This window comes from Nilaparvata lugens, chromosome 6 (genome assembly GCF_014356525.2).
Source record: "Nilaparvata lugens isolate BPH chromosome 6, ASM1435652v1, whole genome shotgun sequence".
NCBI lineage: Eukaryota > Metazoa > Arthropoda > Insecta > Hemiptera > Delphacidae > Nilaparvata > Nilaparvata lugens.
In genome coordinates, this window is record NC_052509.1 from 21732709 (window position 1) to 21755219 (window position 22511).

At 37.2% G+C, this 22511-nt stretch overlaps 3 protein-coding genes across 7 annotated transcripts in view; 1 reads left to right on the top strand and 2 right to left on the bottom strand.

The window, feature by feature from the left end:
* The window catches only part of LOC111045714 (nibrin), a 37549-nt gene extending 28769 nt beyond the window's left edge, over positions 1-8780 (bottom strand). The window contains exons 1-4 of one of the 2 annotated variants that reach the window (XM_039430397.1): positions 8611-8780; positions 5777-5895; positions 4802-4968; positions 1577-1736 (exon numbers count right to left, since the gene is read on the bottom strand). In XM_039430397.1, coding sequence (XP_039286331.1) covers positions 1577-1736; positions 4802-4968; positions 5777-5895; positions 8611-8635 — 471 coding nt within the window. In that variant the 5' untranslated portion in view covers positions 8636-8780. The remainder of the gene's footprint in view (positions 1-1576; positions 1737-4801; positions 4969-5776; positions 5896-8610) is intronic. The other variant, XM_039430396.1, reaches the window with a different exon arrangement.
* Positions 1-22511, bottom strand: part of LOC111048197 (protein abnormal spindle) — a 274644-nt gene that overhangs the window by 79323 nt on the left and 172810 nt on the right. The gene's annotated exons all lie outside the window — the stretch shown is intronic.
* Positions 8831-21959, top strand: LOC111045713 (steroid receptor RNA activator 1). The gene is made up of 4 exons (XM_022331163.2): positions 8831-9245; positions 12598-12941; positions 20241-20346; positions 21398-21959. Exons 1-4 carry the CDS (start codon positions 9227-9229, stop codon positions 21523-21525), a joined length of 597 nt encoding a protein of 198 aa, XP_022186855.2. The 5' UTR covers positions 8831-9226; the 3' UTR covers positions 21526-21959.

Here is a 22511-nt window from a genome sequence, read left to right on the forward strand (position 1 = left end):
GCTAACTTGTTGCTTAGTTGTCGAAATTAAAGCAATTTTCATGCATTTTTCAAATGCAGTTTCAATTTCTTGTCGAAAAAGCTACTTGTCGAAAAGCTACTGTATTGGGAATTGTATGACCATTGACCTTTTTGCAGCTTTGGCTTTTCCACTGGAAGTTATGCTCAACGCTCGTGGAGGGGGGATCATTTTCAGTGAAAGGGCCACAGTTCGAATTGAGACATAACTGGGAAAACATGTAACGGTGTGCGAGCCTCGGTCCTCTGATTGGGCCGAGTGAATTTCCCATTCAGAGGGACAAATTGTTAAGTTTTCAGTTATCAGTAATTTTTATCTAGTTGAATAGGAAACCAAATTTTATAGAGTTAGTAGGAGTAGAATCAGGAAATTATTTGTGGGTGTGAGTTCAAGTATAGTGAGTTTTATTAAAGCGTATGTGAGTGTTTCTGAAGAGTCCAAGTTTGAATATTGTTAAAATGGTGAGTGCCGAACTTTTGTTGTTTTTCTTATTAAGCTCATAATTTAATTTCATAGAATGACCGAGGCCCATATTTAAATGCAGCAAGTTAGCAGATTCCCAGAATGTATAGATTGAAATTGAATATACCTTCTTTTTCTAAATCAGTTACTGAGTAACTCTGTTTTAAAATTTGACATGATTTCTATTGATTTGTTGATGAGTTCAATAAACCTGAGGTTAAATTTTAAAAGTATTTTCAATGAAGTTCCTGGCTCGTAGTTGCTCGTTGCTAAAATAGGTGACAATTAGATTATGATGATAATTTGTGCATTTGAATGAACGAATCCACTAAAAGCTCCCAACCAATCAAGGATTAAAATAGAGATTTGATAACATAATTTTGCTAAATATTATAGAAGAGAAGAAACAACCCCCCTCCATTTACATTGGTGCGCAGCGGTGGTATAGACTGCAAGAATGTCTATCAAACCACATGTATTCTTATATATTTTATATTTTTGAAGATTAACTCAATAGAGACAAATATGCCACCGGTTACACCATAGATGGGTGAAACTCTAGGCACAAATGTGGGTCAAGAGGCTGAGTCAGGGGTGGCCAGGCACCCTAGGGGCAACTTGGCCGCTCCTTCCTCAGCGGAAGGGCCTTCAAATAAGGCCAGGAGTAGAACTCACTTGGGTGACGAGGACTAATCAGTCTGAAGAGACTGCCAAGCATATCACACTGGATTGCGACAAGCAACCAGGTGATGAATGGGATGTTAGTATAGGGAAAAACTCCTGGTTCCTGTAAAGGACATAGGTATTGGTTTGCCTAACTAACATAGCCTACTACTTGGGAACACAATAAGCTTCGGTTGACATGTGGAGATCTTTGAACCTTTGGATCCTTGAATCCGTGCCTTCAAAAATAATAGTAATAATTCTACGTTTGAAGGATTAAGGGTCAGAACTAGATTATAGGCCTCTACCATAGAAAACTATAAAAAATAGTTGAATGCCAAAAACTTTGGATCGAAATTTCACAAGACGCTAGACGTCACAATAGAAATTTATTAACAGTATAAGAGAATATCAAGAAATAACGTGATCTTACCTTAACACTAACCTTAACTGCACTCATTACGAAATGAGTACAATTAGAGGTCCATGATTTACTCGATTCTGCATTCAACTCTTTGAGAATACTTTCAAGAGTTTTGGTCCTCTCTTCGTTCAGTGAGGAAATAACAATCAACAGAGGCATGTATATTACGCTGAAATAAAAAGAAAAATAGATTATCTGAAATAACATTATTATTTCAACATTTTCTCCAATTTTGTGAACAAGTTGAAAAAAATGATACGTTGGCGATTTCGTTCAGTAGGAAAAGAAATTAATAATATTAATTGGATTGAATTCTATTGTATAATATTGACAGTAATACTGGGTGCGGCAGGAAGGATGGATGTTTTTAGAACAGATAGTATTCTGATCTGGGAAGTTGGATTGGGCCAGCTGAAGTGAACATGTGTTCGGTAGATCATACCATTTTTTCTAGTCATTGTTTAGAGCCTGTTCACATGACAGCGATTTACATTCGGTTGTCGCGCGGTTGACAAACCGAGCGGTTGCCAGGTATAGGGAAACACATGGTGCCGTACACATGCATCGCTCGGTTTCAGTAGTCGCCGGCAAATCGCGGCGGTTGTAGTCTCAGACTACAACCGCTCGGTTGTCGCTCGGTTGCCGGGCGGTTCGACATAATAGAGCAGGCATGAGAGCGTACACATGTCTTCAGTAAACCGAGCGGTTTCGAGCAGAGCAGTTCACATAGTGCAAATTCTATTACAATTTCAGTTCAATTAAAATGTATTCTATTACAATTTTCAGTTCATTTACTTAGTAAGTTCAGTTTAAGTTAGTTTGTAGAGGATCTTAAGAGAGACAGACAGATATTATATCATAGATATAGATACTATATTATTATATTTTATATTAGGGTAACTAGCCCACGTTGGGACACCGAAATTCAAACAGCTAACTTGGACACAATAAAAAATTCTTCATTTTTTAATTTTCTATTGATTGTTTTTGCTTACACTTTCATGGCAACTGGATTGACTGTCAATTGATTTTTTTTATTGCAAAAACAATTTTTGGGAGTATCCCAACCTGGGCTTAAGATCGGCCCACGTTGGGACATCCCTTGCCCAGGCTGGGACATTAAATTAAAAATGAGCAATTCGTTATTTTTTTTAATTAATTAAAAACATATTTGAATTTACATTATAAAAATTAATAGTATAAATACCTATTTTCATTATTTGTGTTTATTATTCAAGAATCAAAACATTTATAATAATATAAACATTAAAAAAGTATGAACTCAATCTTCCCCATTATCTTTTGATAATCTTTTAGGTTATTTAGGTGATTAATGAGTTATTTTTGGTCATTTTTAGTAAATTGAATAGCTTTTTCAATAATTGATATTTTCAGAATTTTTTTGTTTTATTCAATCAACAATACCATGAAGAATATCTTTCTAATCTCATGGATTTATCTCTTACCGTATTTGAAATGTTCAGTACCAAAAATTTAAACTTTAGGGGCTCATATCTCAAAAAGTAATTATCGGAAAAAATGTTTTTCTGAGAAAACTTTTCCATTTTGATAGCTTGATGATATACAAATCGAAAAACTTCAAAAAATATCACCAGTAGAAAGTTTAATTTCAGCCTTTGCAGTCTTAATCGAGCGCAAACCGCTCATGAATCGCTGTCATGTGTACGAGGCTGGCAAATCGAGCGATTTGCCAACTGCGCGACAACCGAGCGTAAATTGCTGTCATGTGAACAAGCTCTTAGTCGGCATCATGGATTCGTGGAATGTGCAACATCGTGTTTACTTACGACAGTTTTGTGTGTAATAATGAGAGTATCATTATAGTTCAGCGCGAGTTTCGTCGTCATTTCAATTTTGCGAGAAATGACAATGTACCCACTCGTAACACCATTTCACGTTGGGTAAAATCATTTCATTCAGTAGGAAAAGTAATGAATAAACGACCACCAGGGGCTCATCGCACTGTACGCACTCCACAAAATGTGGAAAGAGTTCGGCAAGCCATACTCCGTAGTCCTAATCGATCTGCTAGGAGACATTCTTCTGAACTGAACATCAGTGATCGGTCAGTAAGGCGTATTTTACATAAAGATCTAGGATTTTATCCCTACAAAATGGCCATGGTTCAACAATTAAATCCTGGCGATTATGTAAAGCGGCTGAATTTTGCTCGAGAAATGGAGGCCATACTTGACCAAAATGAAAACATGTTTTGTTTACGACAGATGGAGCACATTTTCATTTGAATGGTACCGTTAATCAGTAGAACTATCGTTATTGGTCAGATGGAAATCCAAAATTAATGCATGAGAGACCATTACACAGTCCCAAGGTGACAGTTTGGTGTGCTGTGAGCAGTACAGTTGGTCCATACATTTTTGAAGACGACAACGGGATCACTGTAACTTCAACCTCAGAACGTTATAGACAGATGTTCACTGAATTCTTCCTACCTGAATTAAGAAGGAAATGTATTCCTATCCGGCAAGTATGGTTTCAGCAGGACGGAGCACAGCAAGAAATTCAATGGAAGCAATTCGGGCTGTTTTTCGTGGTCGCATCATTTCTCGGTTTGGTGACATTGATTGGCCTCCTCGTTCTCCAGACCTGTCCATGTGCGACTACTTATTGTGGGGTTTCCTGAAGTCACGTGTTTACCAGCATAAACCACGTACACTTCAAGAACTGAAGGAAGCAATTCGTTAGGAAGTCGAACAAGTTAGCAATGTTAGAAAGAGTACAAACCAATTTCCGAGAGCGGCTTGTAAAGTGCATCGCTGAAAACGGCCGTCACCTGTCAGATATTGTTTTCAAACATTAATTTTCTAAAATTGTAAGATAATGTGAATATTGTTCTGTAAATAAAGTTTTTTTTTATGCACAGGTAACGACATATTACTTTTTTGAAAAACGTTCATCCTTTCTGCCGCACCTTGTATGAATATATTTTGATTTGTTAGTTTTTAGGAAGTAAAGAGTCCCAGTGAACTGTACGACCTTACACAGTTCAACAACAAATTTGCACTGTTCTTCAAAAATATGGGAAAGAATCAGTTTTGGGTAGGAAGCTTATCAGTTAATTTCAATTGGTTCTCTTTTCTGAACTGATGAAAATTCTATTATTTTAACCCCTTGTGATTTTATAATAGGCCTACTACTAAATTGAATTGAATATTACATTTTGAAATGTTGTCCAAATTCAATAATACTCACGTGTATTTGTGCCATTGAAGTCCAAATCTGACCTTATCAGTGTGTTTTAATACTTTATTCTCATTGGGCGCTATCTTTTTACTCTCTTCAATTCCTCCATTAACATATGTTCCATACTTGGAGCCAGCATCAATCAAAATTATTCCAGCATCTGAATTGGGATTATCCTAGAATACAATATTGATCATAATATTTACCAATGTTCTTTCTAATAAATTGGATATTCATTTGTATACGTAGCAAATGTGTGATATTAAAATTGTTATATTTATTTTTTAAATTCAAGAACAATCTCTAAAAATTTTCATTTTTTTTATATCTCACCATTATCCACTAGCATTGAGAATATTGATTATACGGCGAGGTGGGTTTAATTACTGTCTGAATTATATTAGATTATAAATAACTACTACTATCAGCTCTCTACACCAATAAAGGCCATACAAAATAATAAAACATTGAAGTGCTTCAATGGGCCGATTGAATAAAAACTAGGATCTAGTGACTAGCAACTGGTCATTGCTTCTAGCTATACAAATAACATCAAACAGCTGACTTGAATCCTTAGCATTTGCTTGGAAATTACTTAGGACTAGCAATTTGCTTGCTTTTATTCAATAGACCTAAAATTTCATTCAACTCAACATTTACTTTTTTGTACAACATGAATCCAATGTCTGGAGCTGAGACATTTAGCCTAATTTATGAAATTAATCCTGGATAAAAGGTTTTATTTTCCTAGGACTTTCTTCTACTAAGCTTCGAAATATTAGAGAAGTTTTCAATGACCTATTTCCAAATCTCTAATTTGCTAGAGAAGGAATAAAGGATGCGTATTTTTGAACTATATTCCCATATACCATATTCCCATATTTGAATTATAATCCCATATTACCCAAAATTAATTATACATTATGTATATTCATTGTTTCAGTTTTACAAATACCACAGTAATGATTTAAAACATCGTCTTACCGAAGCCAAATAGAACTTTGCATGTAACCTACTGATGGATTGATCATCAGAAAGAGTTAATGATCCGTTCTTTCTTCCTACAGTGTGCTCTGTTTTAGCGGTTACATGGAAAAAAGGTCCTGAAACACAGTTAAGAATGAATTTAAGAATAAAGTTTGAAGTTGGTGGCAATAGCATTGCAGATTTATTAATAAAGATTTAATCTAATTGGCTATTAATGGTGTTGAAGTAATTCTACATGAAAAGATTGAATGTATTCCCTTGGTTGACCCAAACGTCTGTCAGAATCTATATCAAACTTCCGGTGTTGGCCAGGGATATTCCTCCGGTGTAGTTTCAAAAGGAATTGAGAGGTTAGAGCATTGTAGTCTAGGCACTGTGTTTCTACGTACATACTTGAAAAACACTTACTTTTTTATCAGAAATGCTCAAATATTATGCGTAAATAAAAAAACCACTTATTTCTTAAATGAGAAATGCAGTAACTGTTTTTTTTTAATATTTCCGAGGGAACACAGTGTATAGACTACAAATGAGTTATCATAAAGTGTTCTGTGATGGAAAACAACATCAATTACAATAAAAGATGGAAAACAACATCAATTTCAATAAAAACATAAGAATTCAGAAAGCTCAGTATTAAAATATATCCATCCATGACCGACAACCGCCGGACAGATTTTCTCAAAAAGTAAAATAAAACATTTAGAACATCAACTGATATGGCTGTAGATAGCGTATTTCATGTGGTTCCGAAGCCCAACTAACACTCAGTCCCAGGACATTTGGCAGCGCAGTCTCAAAATTTTTCCAACAAAACACCTATGACATGCTCTCTTTGTGAGAAAAGGAGAAAATTGAGTAGATTCTCATGCAGGAGCCTAAAGAAACTCAATCTCCAACTCAATAATGGGTTGTGGAAGTCTGTTGAAGATCTTCAGATTATAAGAATGGGGCAAGAATCGTGTGTCCATACAAGTCTGTAGTAGGGCATGTCAACAGCATCTCGCCTTCTGGTGTTGTAGGTGTGCAACTGGCCCTTCTCCCGGAAAGTGTCAACTTCGCTCTATAAGAGCAGCAGTGAGCTACACAAGTTCTGGCTGAAGACTGACAGGATTATTAAACGCCTGAAAAGAGGCCGAGAGTGTACCAAGTAGTGTGATTATACAAATAACTTTTTTAGTTGAACAAGAATTACTATCGAGACTATTGTACCAGAGTACTATCGCAGTCTATATGACTGTGAAACAAACCATGGTAAGCGGAGATCAGGTAGCTGGTGGGCACGTGACTCGTGGACAAGTTACCGCATCAGAATAATACCCTGGAAGATGATCACATAGCTTGTTGATATGCTGCTCCCAGGATAGAGTGGGGTCCATCAAGAATCCCAGTAGCTTGACCTTCTTACCACCTTGAAATGACGAGCAACGCATCAGGGTGCACAATAAGTTCTGCGTTTTCTTATATAGGTCATTGGAAATGGTAAAGAGAATACTGGCGCTGGCCAATACAGTCGTGTACCACACTTCATGGACAACAGGAGGTTTCCTTCCCCCTGAGAAGTGTCTCACTCAATTTAGGGAGAATTTGCCAAACAAACTCATGAACTCATCGAAGAAACGACCAAATGCAGTTCAACGATTCCAGCCGTCATTAATGAGACCCCAGTAGACACGTTCAAGTATTCCGATGAAGAGTAGATGTTGTTCACATAGATTGTCCTGTGAGTGTAAAGATATTCCGCAAACCACTCTGGATTTTGTCTTGCTACACCCAGAACCTCATTAATATCAACAAGCAGTGCCATGATGATTCTCTACAACTGGTTGAATCACCCTCACCATGTAGTTCCATTAATCCAGTGTTGTTACAACTGTATCTAGATAGGCGTCCTTTCTGGTTGGGACCCGGTTGCCAATGATGAGACTATAGAAATTGAGAAGAGCCGTAAATTGATTTTCTATGGTACTTCAATCCTTCAGGTGAATGTTGACGTTACCACACATTATCACATGATGCGTTAGACTGCTTAGGTGATCAAGACACTCCTTCAACTGGCCAAAAAACAATTAATATCACCATTTACCTTTATACATTTATCTGCATCCAATATGGGATCGATGGCGTCAAAAAAATATACGGTAATACACAAAACAAGACAGCATTTTCGACAAATCATCACTCATATACCATTTGGTGATCTGCTTAAAGTTTAAGCAAGACAGCATTTCCGACAAATCATCACTCATATACCATTTGGTGATCTGCTAAAAGTTTAATGATTAAGTATATGTTAAAAGAAGTTGAATCCAAATTTTTTACTTCTTTAACTTAATTATTTCAAATTTTCGTTAACTTTAAAATAAAAGCGGCTCTACACCTAAGGCTAGATCTGCAGCAAAAAACTAATGTTTTGAAAGAACCTTCTTGAAGCTTAAACCCTGTTCACAAATACATAAGAAATAAGGCAACATTTCTTTACAAAAGAGGTTCATCTAGTAAATTCATGAGATATTGAAAAGCAGCAAGTTAAGTTTACAATATTGATTTACAGTGTTTACCAATTTTATTTTCCTTTCATTTTTACTGACATCGTTGGAGGATCTCCAGTTACATTATGAAATTAGATCATAAATAACAAAAAAAAACTACTGAATGTAAGCTCAAAACACTCAAGATAAACAAGAACAACAAGCCAGAACAATGTAAAGAAGTTACAATTTATAAAAATAAAAGTAACAATACAAAAATCGTAACAAAAAATAAAATTAAGGTTAGGCTATGTATATTGGTCACATTTGCAAATCATAACACTAATGCATTTTACCAACCTTGTTCACTTTTTAATAACCACATCGTTCATAAAAAGTTTTTTTTTTTATTTTAATAGATACCACAAACCTAATACTACTACTGAATATTAAATAAGTAATCAAAATACGACAATACAATAATACAAACTGCAGATTACACTTGCCGCTCTGCCGCTCAAAGAAATGCCAAAAGTTTAATGCTTGCTTGATTTCATCGATAGATACAACCAGCTGACTATTATCTATTATTCTTCAAGGTCAACCGTGTTTTGAGTATATTTATCAATTTTATCATGATTTGTGGATTTTGTTGATTTTATTGAACATTTTTTAACACTTGAACAGGAAATGATCAATTACAGTGATATTCAAAAAACATTCAAACCAAAACTATATTATCTGTAATGGCACATGCGCATTACAGATAGAGAAAGTATCAGCCGTCAGAAGTGCAGAAGCTGCTGTCACCTGACATGCTGTCAATATTTTTGTAATAAATAATACTGATGAACATTATTGCGATAAAAAACTGTGTTGATTTAATCAATGTTTTTTTTAATTGAATCAATTAATATATTTTTTACTGTGTTTCATACTATTTGCAGAATTTATTGTGTTCCACTTAGTTTATGCAATGGAGAATTCCAACAGAGGTAAGTACAGTATATTAAATGTCTAAAAAACGTTTTATTTTCTGTAAACGCACTATCTAAATTTTGTGATTTTTGAAATACCGTTACTTATAAACAATTATTTAACCCTAAGTGATTCACTGCAGAAATGTTTATCCATATTTTTAGGTTATAAGATATATTGAAACTAGTTATGTAAAAAAGCTCCTTGACAACGACTATGTATACCATGCACAGCTGCACAGGATATCATACCAATAACCTGGTGAGGGCAATATGTACCCTAACAATCGTAAATCGTCCAAGAAGCTTAATCAAGAGCGCACTTGATACTGTCAGTATAATGGAGTGCACAGTCCGCGGTAAAAAAACATGCAACTAATCTAAAAGTGAAACTGCAGTAACTTATTCTTTAGCAGCGTGTCGAGACGCGCGGCTATAGGAAGGCGTCTTAGACGCGTCGTTAGGGCATTCCCAACATGTGATCAAGGATGACACTCATGTAGTCTCAAGTTTGTAATGATTATCGCCGTCACGGCTTGAGCACTTAACCTTTAAATTTATTAGATTTGATGAATCATTGGATTTTTATGTTTTATGAACGTTATGGCTTTAGATGAATTGGAAGTATTGACTACGGTACTATATTGCTTTTACAATAAATTCATATCTAATAGATCATGGAATTTAATGGATTTATAATTTAGGTGCTCTAAACGTGACGGCTCTAAACACGCGTCTCAAAACGCCTGCTTATAGCCTTGCGTCTTGGGTCGCCGCTAAGGAATTGTACCTTTTCCCTTGAAACGCTTGGCCTCATAGAGCAGACCATACAAGATATGAGTCATTATTTATTTTGCAAAAGTAAATATTCGGTCGGTATAGTATGGGCCCAAGTTTCACCATGCTCTGGAAAGGTTAGGAGAGCATTCAACAAAAACAGGGGAAATTTGGTATGTATTTTGGCTTGACTAAAAGGGTATGTTTCCTAAAACCACAAGCATATGGATAACTGATATAAGGGTGAGAGAATTTACATTTCTAGAAGATCAGTTGATGTGTTCTTGTGCAGTATTCACCACTCAAAGAAAAAGGATGATCCTTACATTGCTTTCAAAGCTAGCAGCAGTGAGTAATCTTTGTCTAACACCACGTTCCTCCAATAATCCCGGTGTCGTTCCGGGTCTGCTAGCCTCAGTCTGTGTATGGAAAGGTTTGGATCACCGGAAGGTACCAGTTCGAAACCTTGGCAGGTAGTTGAAATAGCGGTGTGGCGAGATGGCTCTGGAATGAGCTAGTACGCACCGGCCTATTTTGCACTCTATTCTCCTCTCCTGCCGGTGCGGCGGGGAAGTATTCGATCAGGAGATCGCTTTCTTTCACATACTGCCCGTATAGGTTTGGGAAGATTTACAACAAGGCAAGGGTTTATGAGGAAGAAAACGGAGTGGCTGTCAGACAGGGGTCTCACACTTTGGCCGCGCTGTAACTTGGCTATAACGCTTCCTCACTTACTTACCGGCCTCGGGATGGGTAATTAAGCCCTTGGTCTGGGGTTGTCGTGTTTCCGCCGCTCCGGATCTTGGTGATAACTCTCCATCACAGGATAAGACAGGATAAGGGTTTTCAATTTCAATCTAATTTATTCACAACACACAAAAATACAATGAGGAAAAACAATAAACAATATTGCTTTACAATTGACAATAATAATATTACGTTTTAGGCGAGGGTCGTGTGTGACTGCCGATGGAAAAAAACGGCCTCATCACTGCCTTGCTGACCTAGGAAGGCTAGGTTTTATAAGAGTCGGGGACCGGGTACAGTGCGTCCTGGGTAGTCCGAGAGAATACCAGAAGGCCGCACTACTCGGAGACTGGCCGGGATTTCGGTTAGAATGCCGGGGATAGCAGGAAACTGATATATCCGGAACTCGGGAGTTCCGGGTGCTTGACGGGATTCGGAAATAGGGAATTGAATTGCTTACATCACTTGACAAATACTTTGCAGATGTGGGTAAACTTCAGGCTCAAATCATTAATGCCCGCAATTATACTTGCGAAGCGGTTCCTAACCAGAATGATAATGCAATCCGTATAAATTCCACTTTTTTATGAGGCCGACCTGTTCCCTTGAAGTTGAGTCCACTATTAAAAGTTTCAGAAACAATTGTAGTCCTGGAATCAATGGTCTAAGTAATATTGCACTAAAGAAAATAGCACATTTCATATTAAAGCCTCTCTCATTCATATTCAATAGATCTTTTGAAGAGGGATATTTCCCAAAGCACTCCAAGGCAGCCAAAATAAAACCTCTTTTCAAACAAGGTGACCCTTCTAATCCCTGTAGCTATAGACCAATCAGTCTAATCAGCAATCTAGCTAAAATAATGGAAAAATTTATAAAGTCAAGATCCTCCTAATACTGATCCTCCTAATAGAATAGGGCAGCCCGTTGATAATGAAGAATTAAAGCTCCACTCTAAGTGCACTTTAAACCTAGGTAATTGTGATTGTCCAACTATAAAAAAGTCACTAATATTAAATACTTGGGAATCATAATAGATGATCGTCTAAAGTGGGATGTACATATAAAAGTTTTAGAAATGGTATATCATGCTCTAGTTAAATCATTCTGCAGTATGATATAGCTGTTTGGGGGGGGGGTTGTTTCAACTGTCATATTGAGGAATTATTCGTGGCGCAAAAACTGATCATTAAAATTATTCTAAACAAACCTAGATTGTACCCTACCGAGATGTTTTTTAGTGACTCTAAGGTAATGATAATATGCCAATTATAAATAAAAACCGTAATTGAATAATTCATAGAATATAAATCCCATTTTCCTCGCACTTTAAATTCAATTTCAATAATTATCATTTAAGACCCACTGCAAATAGATATGTCACATATCACACCAATATTGAATGTTTAAGGAAACAGTTGATCTTTATAAGCACTAAAATAATAAACCTTATTCCGGACCACTTCCTTATAGACTCTAACATTAATAATAGAAAGTAATCGGCTTGAGTTAACAAAAATTGGGATATCTACTTCTGCTATCTTTTCTCTATGATAAAACTTATCCCTGCCCAGGCTGCTCCCTCTGCGTGCATGCAGCAAGTGTTGTCACTAGTTGAAGATCCCGAAGCCATTCATCTCCTCTACCCTCTTTGAATCAAAGGGTTGTGGGGTAGGGAAGCGACAACAGAGTGGGCTGAGTGCCAATAGACCACTCAATAGCTCAGTGGCTGAGCTTGACTTTGGACAACGAAATGTTATCAGGTGAAAATAGCAAAATATTTTCTATTCTTCAACAAAACCAACTTGATAAAATATGTTTAATCTGATTCTTTCTTATTTTACAGTTGCATATGATCCGGGATGGAATGATCCACCACTATTCTCTTACGACAGCCAGACTACTCAGGTGAAACAAGAGAAACGAGGAACTTTGCTAAATAAGAGAGTGGCCTTTCCTCTACAAAATGATGGCTCTAAAAATAATGGTCCATCAAATCATCCTCCCCTATCTGCACCACCTATTCCTGGTGCTATGCTCTCGCCCTCCCCCATCCCTAATAGCAATGCAGTGCCTAAGCAACCAGCCAGTGACAATGACCAAACTATTGTGCGAGAAGAAGCAATTGACGTGATAATGAATAATTTAAACTCAGTCCTGGATAATATTTCTGAAAACAGTGAACTCCAAGTAAGTGGTTGAATCGTATCATCATTTACATGTATTTTGTGCTCTTCTATTGATTCCATAATTTTTTTTCATCAAATCACCATTTATTTGGTCAATGATCCAATGAAGTATGTTTTTTCTCCTTTCTGCACTGAAATCTTATTCACTTAATTGTTACTTGAATTCATCCTTTTGACAGTCTGATTGCTGACGAACCATCATATATCTACATTCATATCTACATCTAATTATTATAACAATGATCTGCATTGTTTTTTAATGGTCTGATTAACATTATTCGACACCTGAGATCATGGATAAATGGCGATGACTTAAGGAATCCCTCATCCATGAAATTAATAATGTAGTTCAATGTTTGTGAATATCTTTATGTTAAAATACATCCACTACATTATTCTTCTTTTACAAAATTTTCCAAGGTTTCCAAGAAAAATTCGTCCCTACAGTCAAATTATTTCAATCAGACTTATAATTAATTTTTTTTTGTTTTTTTTTTAGTAATATTTTAGTTAGTTATAGCATTTCTTTTTTATTGAAGCACAACTAACTGCCTTTCATTTTGAGTACATTACATTACTATTCAACAACTTTCTGTTCTATTCTTTGACGAATCATCATTAAGGAAGAGTGTATGAGAAAGGATTCGATCTGAAGCTGTTATACTGTCTGTGTATTCCCATTACCGAAGCACGAGTCTAGGATTTCATTGGGCATCATATCATTCAAAATTGATTTCATGTTTCAGTCTATTTCTGTTCTGAACAAAGCTCAGGCTAGAGCTACTAGAGGACTGTAATTTACTATTTAAATAATCAAATACAAACAAGGGGCAAAATTTAATCTTCAATTTGAGCCAGGTTATTTGTACAGTTAAACTCTGCATTAATGAACAATAAAAAAGAGCAAAAACTTACCAGATTTAATCCAATTTTGTCTACTTGCCCTTCGAAGCCTTTATTAGGTGTTTTGGTCAGATTCAAGGTGGGAAGAAATCTGGGAAAAAGACAGGTTTTCACTTCCAGGCTGTTTTTTCGTGTTGATTCTGTGTTCAATTTGCAGGTCAGACACTGTGGTTTGAACAAAGCTCAAACTGGAGTCTTTATAAATTCAAAACCGATTCAAATTAACACTATTTACGCTGTTGTATTCATAATTCACACACACTACACTCAAACAATTATCTACAAGAAATTTCCGATCGAAATTACATGACAAAAATACAAATTCGTTCTTGCAACAAGACGACGGGGTGACAAGACAAGCGAATGGACGAAACAAGAATACTGACGAAAACAAGATGACTGGGGCTTTTTTCTCGACAAGCCAAACAGCTGGACGGTCGGCACTGGTGCCAACAAGCCTGCTATTGGCAGAACTGTAGTCTGGGATTTTGGCGCTACGATTCGAATTCTCTGGCCGGACCATACCCCCGCCTCTGAAAAACTATTTTTCAGCCAAGTTGCAAAACTGAAAAATCCAAGGAAGGGAAAAATCCAGATGACAAAAAGAACAAAACACCAACACCAAAAAACAACACAAAGAAAAAATGCAACAAGCACAACAACTATCGAGTTGGGAGTGGATATAATTTTGTTACTAGGTCGAAACAACGATTACACTTAAATACACAAATACGAATAATAGAGCGAGCAGACAGTATCCAGAATTTCTGTCTGATCAAGGACAACAATAACGAAGGTCCAGCATGACAGTTCTTCTTGTGATGATAATCAATCAACATCGATACGAAAGCGTCGGATTTTGGTAAGATCATCTGATGACAAGTCTCAAATTCCAGTCCAGCATGAGACAAACGACCGCCGACGCGAATCACACCTTTATCAATGAATGGAGACAGGCGACGTAGGCGCATAGAACAATCTTCTCCCTTCTCCAATTGCACCAATTCAGATGAAAAATGTATCTTCTGTACCACTTTACATAGATACCTCTCAGCAACATCGAAATCTGATTCTTCTGATTGGGGTAAGATTCGTAAGAATTTGAGAACAAGAATTACAATTCTCAAAAGACGACCATAATCAGAACAACGACCAATCAATGAATATACTGCATTGCGGTTACAATCAGGAGATTTTGTGACTGTCAACACTGACGGTTTTTTCGCCTCTGGTGGATCCACGATCCCTTCCATTTGAGTTCGAACGGGCCAATCGCATTCGTCCTCTGCTATCCATGATGGACCTGAGAGCCACAACAGAAAGTTCACAAGCTCAACTGGTGATAAACCTCTAGACAAACAGTCAGCGGGATTTTCAATTCCGGCAACATGCATCCACTCCTGTATACAAGAATCCTGTATTTTTGCGACGCGATTACCAACAAAAGTTTGCCATTTCGCGGATGGAGCATTAATCCAACACAAGGTGACTGTCGAATCAGAGAGTGCGACAATACGAGACACATGACAACGTTCACTAATAATAGTGACTACTGAATTCATGAGTTCTGCCAACAAGAGTGCCGCACACAACTCCAAACGAGGTATTGAAACAACTTTAGATGGTGCTACCTTGGACTTTGAACACAATAATACAACTCTTGGCTCCTCGCTCTCCTTCTGCGACTTCACATAGATAACTGCACCATAACCAGACAATGATGCGTCACAAAAACCAATCAAACTGATGTGAGAATCCTGAAACAAACCAACATGACGTGGAACAGCAAATTTCAACAATAGAGGCAACTCTTTTTGACAATTCTCCCAAAGAGTGCAGATAGACTCAGGCGGCTTCTCGTCCCAATCCACTCCCAATTTCCACAGTTTCTGGACAAGACATTTGAGAAATAATGTAAACGGTGACAAGAGACCAAGTGGATCATAGATACGAGCCATCACTGACAAAATAGAACGCTTAGTAGCGACGACCTCACCACACTTGACGGAAAACTGAAACAGATCAGTACTAGGTTGCCAATTCAATCCCAAGATAGCCAAGGAGTTGTCTGCTTCGAAATCCTTGTACGAAAACGATTTCTCTTCCTCCGAGAATTTCTCCAACATTGATGGTGAATTTGAAGTCCACTTTGTGAGCGAGAAACCTCCTCCCTCAAACAGCTGCTTGGACTGACGATACAGCTCCGCGGCCTCTGACTCTGTGGCGACAGATGTGACTAAGTCGTCCATGAACATGTCTCTTGGTATTCTCGCCTTGGCTGCTGGAAAACGATTTCCATCCTCCTCTACAAGCTGGTGGACGGTGCGAAGCGCCAAATATGGAGAGCTTGAAACACCAAAAACAACACAATTGAGCTGATAAATTTTGATCGGATCCTCCGGCGAAAATCTCCACTATTCACGCTGATAACGACGGCAGGAATCCTCCACTAATATCTGTCGATACATTTGTTTAATGTCGGCAATTAGTGCAATTGGGAACAAACGAAAATTAACTAACAAAACAAAAATGTCAGTCTGCAATTTGGGACCAGCATGAAGAACCTGGTTCAATGACAAACCCGATGATGTTCTGGAACCAGCATCAAATACAATTCGGATGGGCGTGGTAGTGCTGCTTGCTTTCACGATGGTGTGATGCGGTATGTAGTAACCACCTCGGTCTGTCTGATCTGCTACAAAACGACATGTGACCCTGACGTAGGTAATCGATCAATATTTCATGATATGAAATACGAGTATTGCTGTCAAGCTCTAATCGTCTCTCCAAAGTCAGCAGTCTGCGTTCGGCGACAGCATACGAATCTCCCAAGCTGCTGGGCGGCTCCGCAAATGACAAGGCAACAACAAAACGACCAGAATTCACACGATGTACAGACTTCCGAAAATTTACCTCACACTCCAACTCTTCCGGTTTCAGTTGACAGCTTGGTGCAGGGCACGATTCCAACTCCCAAAAACGTTCCACAAAACTATCCAACGATGGACTATTAACGAATGGACTACAGATGGCTGTAAAACAATTCGACACATTCGTTGTTGAAGTGAGAATCGGCGCTCTCCCCATCAGAATGTGACCAAAGACACTATTAACAGTCATCAATTCGTGCGATTCACCTGTACTAGGACTCCCATGTAGCAAGTGAGGAACTAACTCCGCACCAATGATGCCATCTATTCTACTAGGAAGGTAGAATTTGTCGTCAGCCAGTGTGAGATTTTCAAGATGATGAAGTTTGGATCTGTCGATTTCACAAGAAGGCAACTTGTCAATGACTTTATCTACCACTGTGGCATCCATCGAAAACTTGACGGTAGGATCCAACTTCGACTGAATCGACACACAAGTACGACCTCGAACTTCACTAGTACCACCACCGAATCCACGAACAACGGTTTTCATGGGCTGGAATGGTAGTCTCAAACGCTGACACAATTTGGCTGTAACAAAATGACACTGACTCCCGGTGTCAATCAAGAAACGAACATCACAAAGCTGATCATTACAATCTCGAATATGTGCAGTGACGGTCGACAACACAACGGTCGAATTTTTTACATCGTTGGATGTAGAACAACAACTAATAGGTGATGTGCCACCTGCCTTGGAGTTCGACGAGGACGCAACACCTTCATTGGAACTTGATCTGGAAAAGTGCAATAAAGAATGATGAGATTCTCGACATTGAGCACACTGAGTTTTACTACGACAATCTCTACTCAAATGATCCACATCAAGACAATGAAAACAACAAAACTTTCCTTTAATCAAACAATAACGATCCCAAGGAGTCATTTTCAAGAAACTTACACAATCTACTAACCGATGACCCGGTTTTGAGCACTTCAGACAATTGGGCCTTTTACTAGATGCATCGTTAGATGAATCATTAGATTGAACCACAAACACCTTTGATTTATTATCCTTTTTGTGCCTCATATTAAACGATTCAGTCTGTTTCTCATCAGAAGGAAGAGTCTTAATTTGCTTTTCAATGAATTTGACATAATCGGTATAAGTTGGCATAGCCTTGTCACGGACGGCCGATTCAAAATTTCTACGAGAACTTGGATCCAGCAATCTCAAGCCATGATAGAGGAATATCGAGTCTGACAAATCAGTGAGTTGCAATCTCTTCACTGCATTGATTGAACTGCAAAACCCATCCAAAATCGCAATACAACCTGCCTTTGATTCTGATTTTATTGGACGAAATTCAAAAATTTGTTTGAAATAGGCATCGACTTGCGCCCATGGATCGTTATAGCGGGTCAATAATGCCTGCCAAATTATTTGATAATTATTAGCCAATGGTGGCAAATGACGACAAATATTTGCTGCTTGTCCAGTAAGTCTACTTACAAGATATTGGACCTTCTGCTGATCATTCAAACTCTTGTTGTCATGTACCAATGCCTTAAATAGTTCATAAAACACCGACCATTGAGTCTGGTTCCCATCAAATTTCGGAAGGTCGATTTTAGGCAGTACCGACTCGGACACGACCGGCTGTGCACTAGCTGCTGTAGCTGTCGAAGATTGAGCAATAGCATCAGTCGCCTCTCTCTGTTTGAGAGTGTTAGCCACTACTTCAATATACTGAAACAGATCTAGATGTGAGTCGTTGAATGCTACAACATGATCTTCATTCAACTCAAGTTCCAACTCATTAACCACTAATTCTGTCTTTTCATAATCCGAAATGGTCTGAGACACCCGAGGATACAACACTAAAAATTGCTCAGCAACTTTTGGATCAGAGACATTTTTAGACAGGTCATAAATTTTTTGCAATCTGGCATACAATTGTTCCAGTTTAGCGCGATGCACCCTGATTTGTTTCTGTAATTTTTCCTCCATCTTGAACTCATACACAAAACAATTCAGCCCCGACAATACAAACAACAGACAATAAAACAAGAATGAGTTCAAAACTAGATGAAAGGAAGAATCACGACTAGTAAGTTATCAAAGTTAAACTTTGATTATCAATTCACAAGATAAGTTACTGCTGAAGACAAAACTATATGATTAGATAATGTTCTTCCAACAACTCACAAACAAACGATAACTTGTTGAATTGAACAAACAAAATCATGCTGTGATTAACCTTCACTAACATGTATAACAAAATGGACAATACAAATTCCAACAAACTAAAAAATTCCCGAAAAAGAGCACAATGAGCCTAGTTTCAGGAAAATTACAATTTTAACTGAAATAAATTTAATTTCAGACAAATACAAATTGACAAGAAACCTTGCTCTAGAACAAGGCTACAACAAACTAAAGTTGAGCATAGATCAGACCATTCTGAACATGCCAACATTGGACAAATACGAAACTGCTTAAATCCAATGTGTGTGAATTAATCAACAAATTACAAATTTAAATTCATCACGGTTCGGAGGATCAAAAATGTTCTGAACAAAGCTCAGGCTAGAGCTACTAGAGGACTGTAATTTACTATTTAAATAATCAAATACAAACAAGGGGCAAAATTTAATCTTCAATTTGAGCCAGGTTATTTGTACAGTTAAACTCTGCATTAATGAACAATAAAAAAGAGCAAAAACTTACCAGATTTAATCCAATTTTGTCTACTTGCCCTTCGAAGCCTTTATTAGGTGTTTTGGTCAGATTCAAGGTGGGAAGAAATCTGGGAAAAAGACAGGTTTTCACTTCCAGGCTGTTTTTTCGTGTTGATTCTGTGTTCAATTTGCAGGTCAGACACTGTGGTTTGAACAAAGCTCAAACTGGAGTCTTTATAAATTCAAAACCGATTCAAATTAACACTATTTACGCTGTTGTATTCATAATTCACACACACTACACTCAAACAATTATCTACAAGAAATTTCCGATCGAAATTACATGACAAAAATACAAATTCGTTCTTGCAACAAGACGACGGGGTGACAAGACAAGCGAATGGATGAAACAAGAATACTGACGAAAACAAGATGACTGGGGCTTTTTTCTCGACAAGCCAAACAGCTGGACGGTCGGCACTGGTGCCAACAAGCCTGCTATTGGCAGAACTGTAGTCTGGGATTTTGGCGCTACGATTCGAATTCTCTGGCCGGACCAATTTCAAAAAAAAAGTTTTTTTACTGGCTTTACAGTACCTATTATGAATTATATTATTGAACTTCAATTATTATGATCTATTCTTCAAACACTGGTACTACAAGAGTAGGCCTATATTTTTTGTATATTTAACTTTTTACAACTTTTTTGTAAAGGGAAGACTTATTTTTCGTTTTGAATATTAAAGGATACATTTTATTTGCTAATGAATTTAATAAGCATATGAAATAATATTTCTACACAGGTTAGTTTTCCTGTTTCTCCATTTTATACATCTTGTTTCCAGGAAAAAGTGCCTGAAATACGTAGACGAATCAGTATGATTGAGAAACTTTGGAAAGATGGGAAGTTCTCCAACTCAATTAAGCAGAAAATTCTAAAACTATCCGAAGGTATGCTACAAATTCAAATTTATTCACTTCAAACTGTCATCATCCTTGGAATTACTTCTTAATGTCGTTTTTTTCGAAAAATATGACTCGTTTTTGGAAAATTGTAAATCAGGACTCAATGAAGATACAGAGCTCCGAATTGATTTATTGTATTCGAAATTATATTATCTAATAAAAGACGAGAGTGAATTTTGCTGTCCTTCTGCTTAATTCGGCGAAAATCGCAGAAAATTGGAAAAGGAAAACCTACGGTTTTCGGGCATCCTGTAAAAAGTTCCAGGGCTAGGTCAACTTTTTGTATTTAAGTTGTCCAACTTCAGAATCATTGCACGGAAAAATCAGAGTTTATTCCAGCAAAAGGTACCTGGTGACTAGACTAATATTTAAATATTGTTGAACTGTAAATTTTAATATTTTATTCTCATAAAATGAGAATTGTGATTCTCACCTTAGTGTCTCTTTAAATTATCAATTAATCTAGATTCATTTGTTTTATTATTCTTATTTAATAGGTTTCTCATCGTATTATACATATTTCTTAATATGCTGCATTTAAACTTATTGAAAAATGTTGTGAATGACCTTCAACCCATTAAGTTATTTTTAGAACATTGTAGCAAATTCAGTAGCTTTATCACACTCTTTGGATTATTCTCTGCTTTATTTCCACTTTGTATTGTTATCTCGATTATCTCAGATGATTGATCTGTAAATAAGGCCATTACCACACTTACACCATCTCAGTTCAAAAAGAGTAATAGTTGAATCAGAATCGTAATGTAAATGTAACTCGTTATAATGAATGCAACCATAGCTACATGCATCCTAGATAGCGTTTAACTTAGATGTTGCATATATGGCCTCACGTCCAGTCGGGGACAAGAAAATCGAGCATTTTCTTGAATTTGCAAACAAATCAATATTCTGCATCCACCTGACAGTAAACCTTTACACATACGTATGCCTGTAATATTAGTGAATTACGTATTAATACTCTACTCAATATCATGTTGCAACCGTCTTGATTACGTGGTGTCAATATGTGTTACAGCTATCAAATCAGGGGATGGCGAGAGTGCCGATCACATTCAAATTGGCCTGATGATCGACCATGCAGCTCTTTGCAGCTCTTGGATGACGGGACTCAGGCATCTCATTCATGCATTGAGAGCAAGTTGATAGCAGCTCGGCTACAACCTGAACATAAACATTATTAATGCGATACACCCTTTCCAATAAGTATAAGAATTGCTTACCGTACCGATTTTATCTTATCTAGTCCTAGATATTTTTTCTATTAGCTTTCAATAAAACTATGTATTCGTTATTGAATTTTAATATTGGAAATATTATTTTCTCTAATCAATTCCGTCTCCTATGGGTTATATTGTGATAGATCTACAAGAAGAGTGGTCTAGTGCAAAATGTGTAATTTTTTTCAATCAGATATAGGTTGTGATAAATTGTCAACTTATTGATGGTTTGTAGAATTGCTCCATAAAGAAATTATCATATTTTATTTTTCAATCAAATATAGGTTGTGATATATTGCCAATTTATTGATGGTTTGTAGAATTGCTCCATAAAGAAATAAAATATAATTTCATATACTATTGAAGTGAATTTCATTATAATATACAGACTGGTGCAGAGGAAACGCATGTTTTTCGAACCGCTAGTACTCGGTTATGGGAGGGGAGATTGCCCTGGAACGAATGTAGTTGTATAAGTAGTTGGTTGAGTCGAAACCGTTTTTCTTCCTAGTCTGTTTTTTTTTATTGCGGAAGATGCCCACATGAGCTTTTAGCCTGTGCGTTGGTGATTCTGATGAGATGATCAAACGTTAATGCCTACGGGCGGAACTCGAACCCACAACCTGTTAGCGCTAGCAGACTGAAGGGTGTAACACCTTAGTCGTGTCGGCTACCTAGCCGGCAAATTTTATAGGATGATAACAAAGGCTGTGGTTCGGAACCCAACTAAAGCTGTAAGTCCACATCTCTTATCATACGTCTCATTACTCACGCACAAGCCTGGAGATCATGAGGGCATTATCCTCAGCAAAAAAAATACTAGCAACTTGAAAAGTTTGCATATTACTTCGTTACAGAGTTACATAGAGTTACAGGGGGGAAATTACTGGAGTAGCAGTAGTCGAGTGGATT

Excerpts from the sequence above, each read along its gene's own strand:
- LOC111045713 (XM_022331163.2), top strand. Across the intron at positions 12,942-20,240 it reads CTGAAAACAGTGAACTCCAA|GAAAAAGTGCCTGAAATACG; the intron begins GTAAGTGGTTGA and ends TCTTGTTTCCAG. Across the intron at positions 20,347-21,397 it reads AATTCTAAAACTATCCGAAG|CTATCAAATCAGGGGATGGC; the intron begins GTATGCTACAAA and ends TATGTGTTACAG.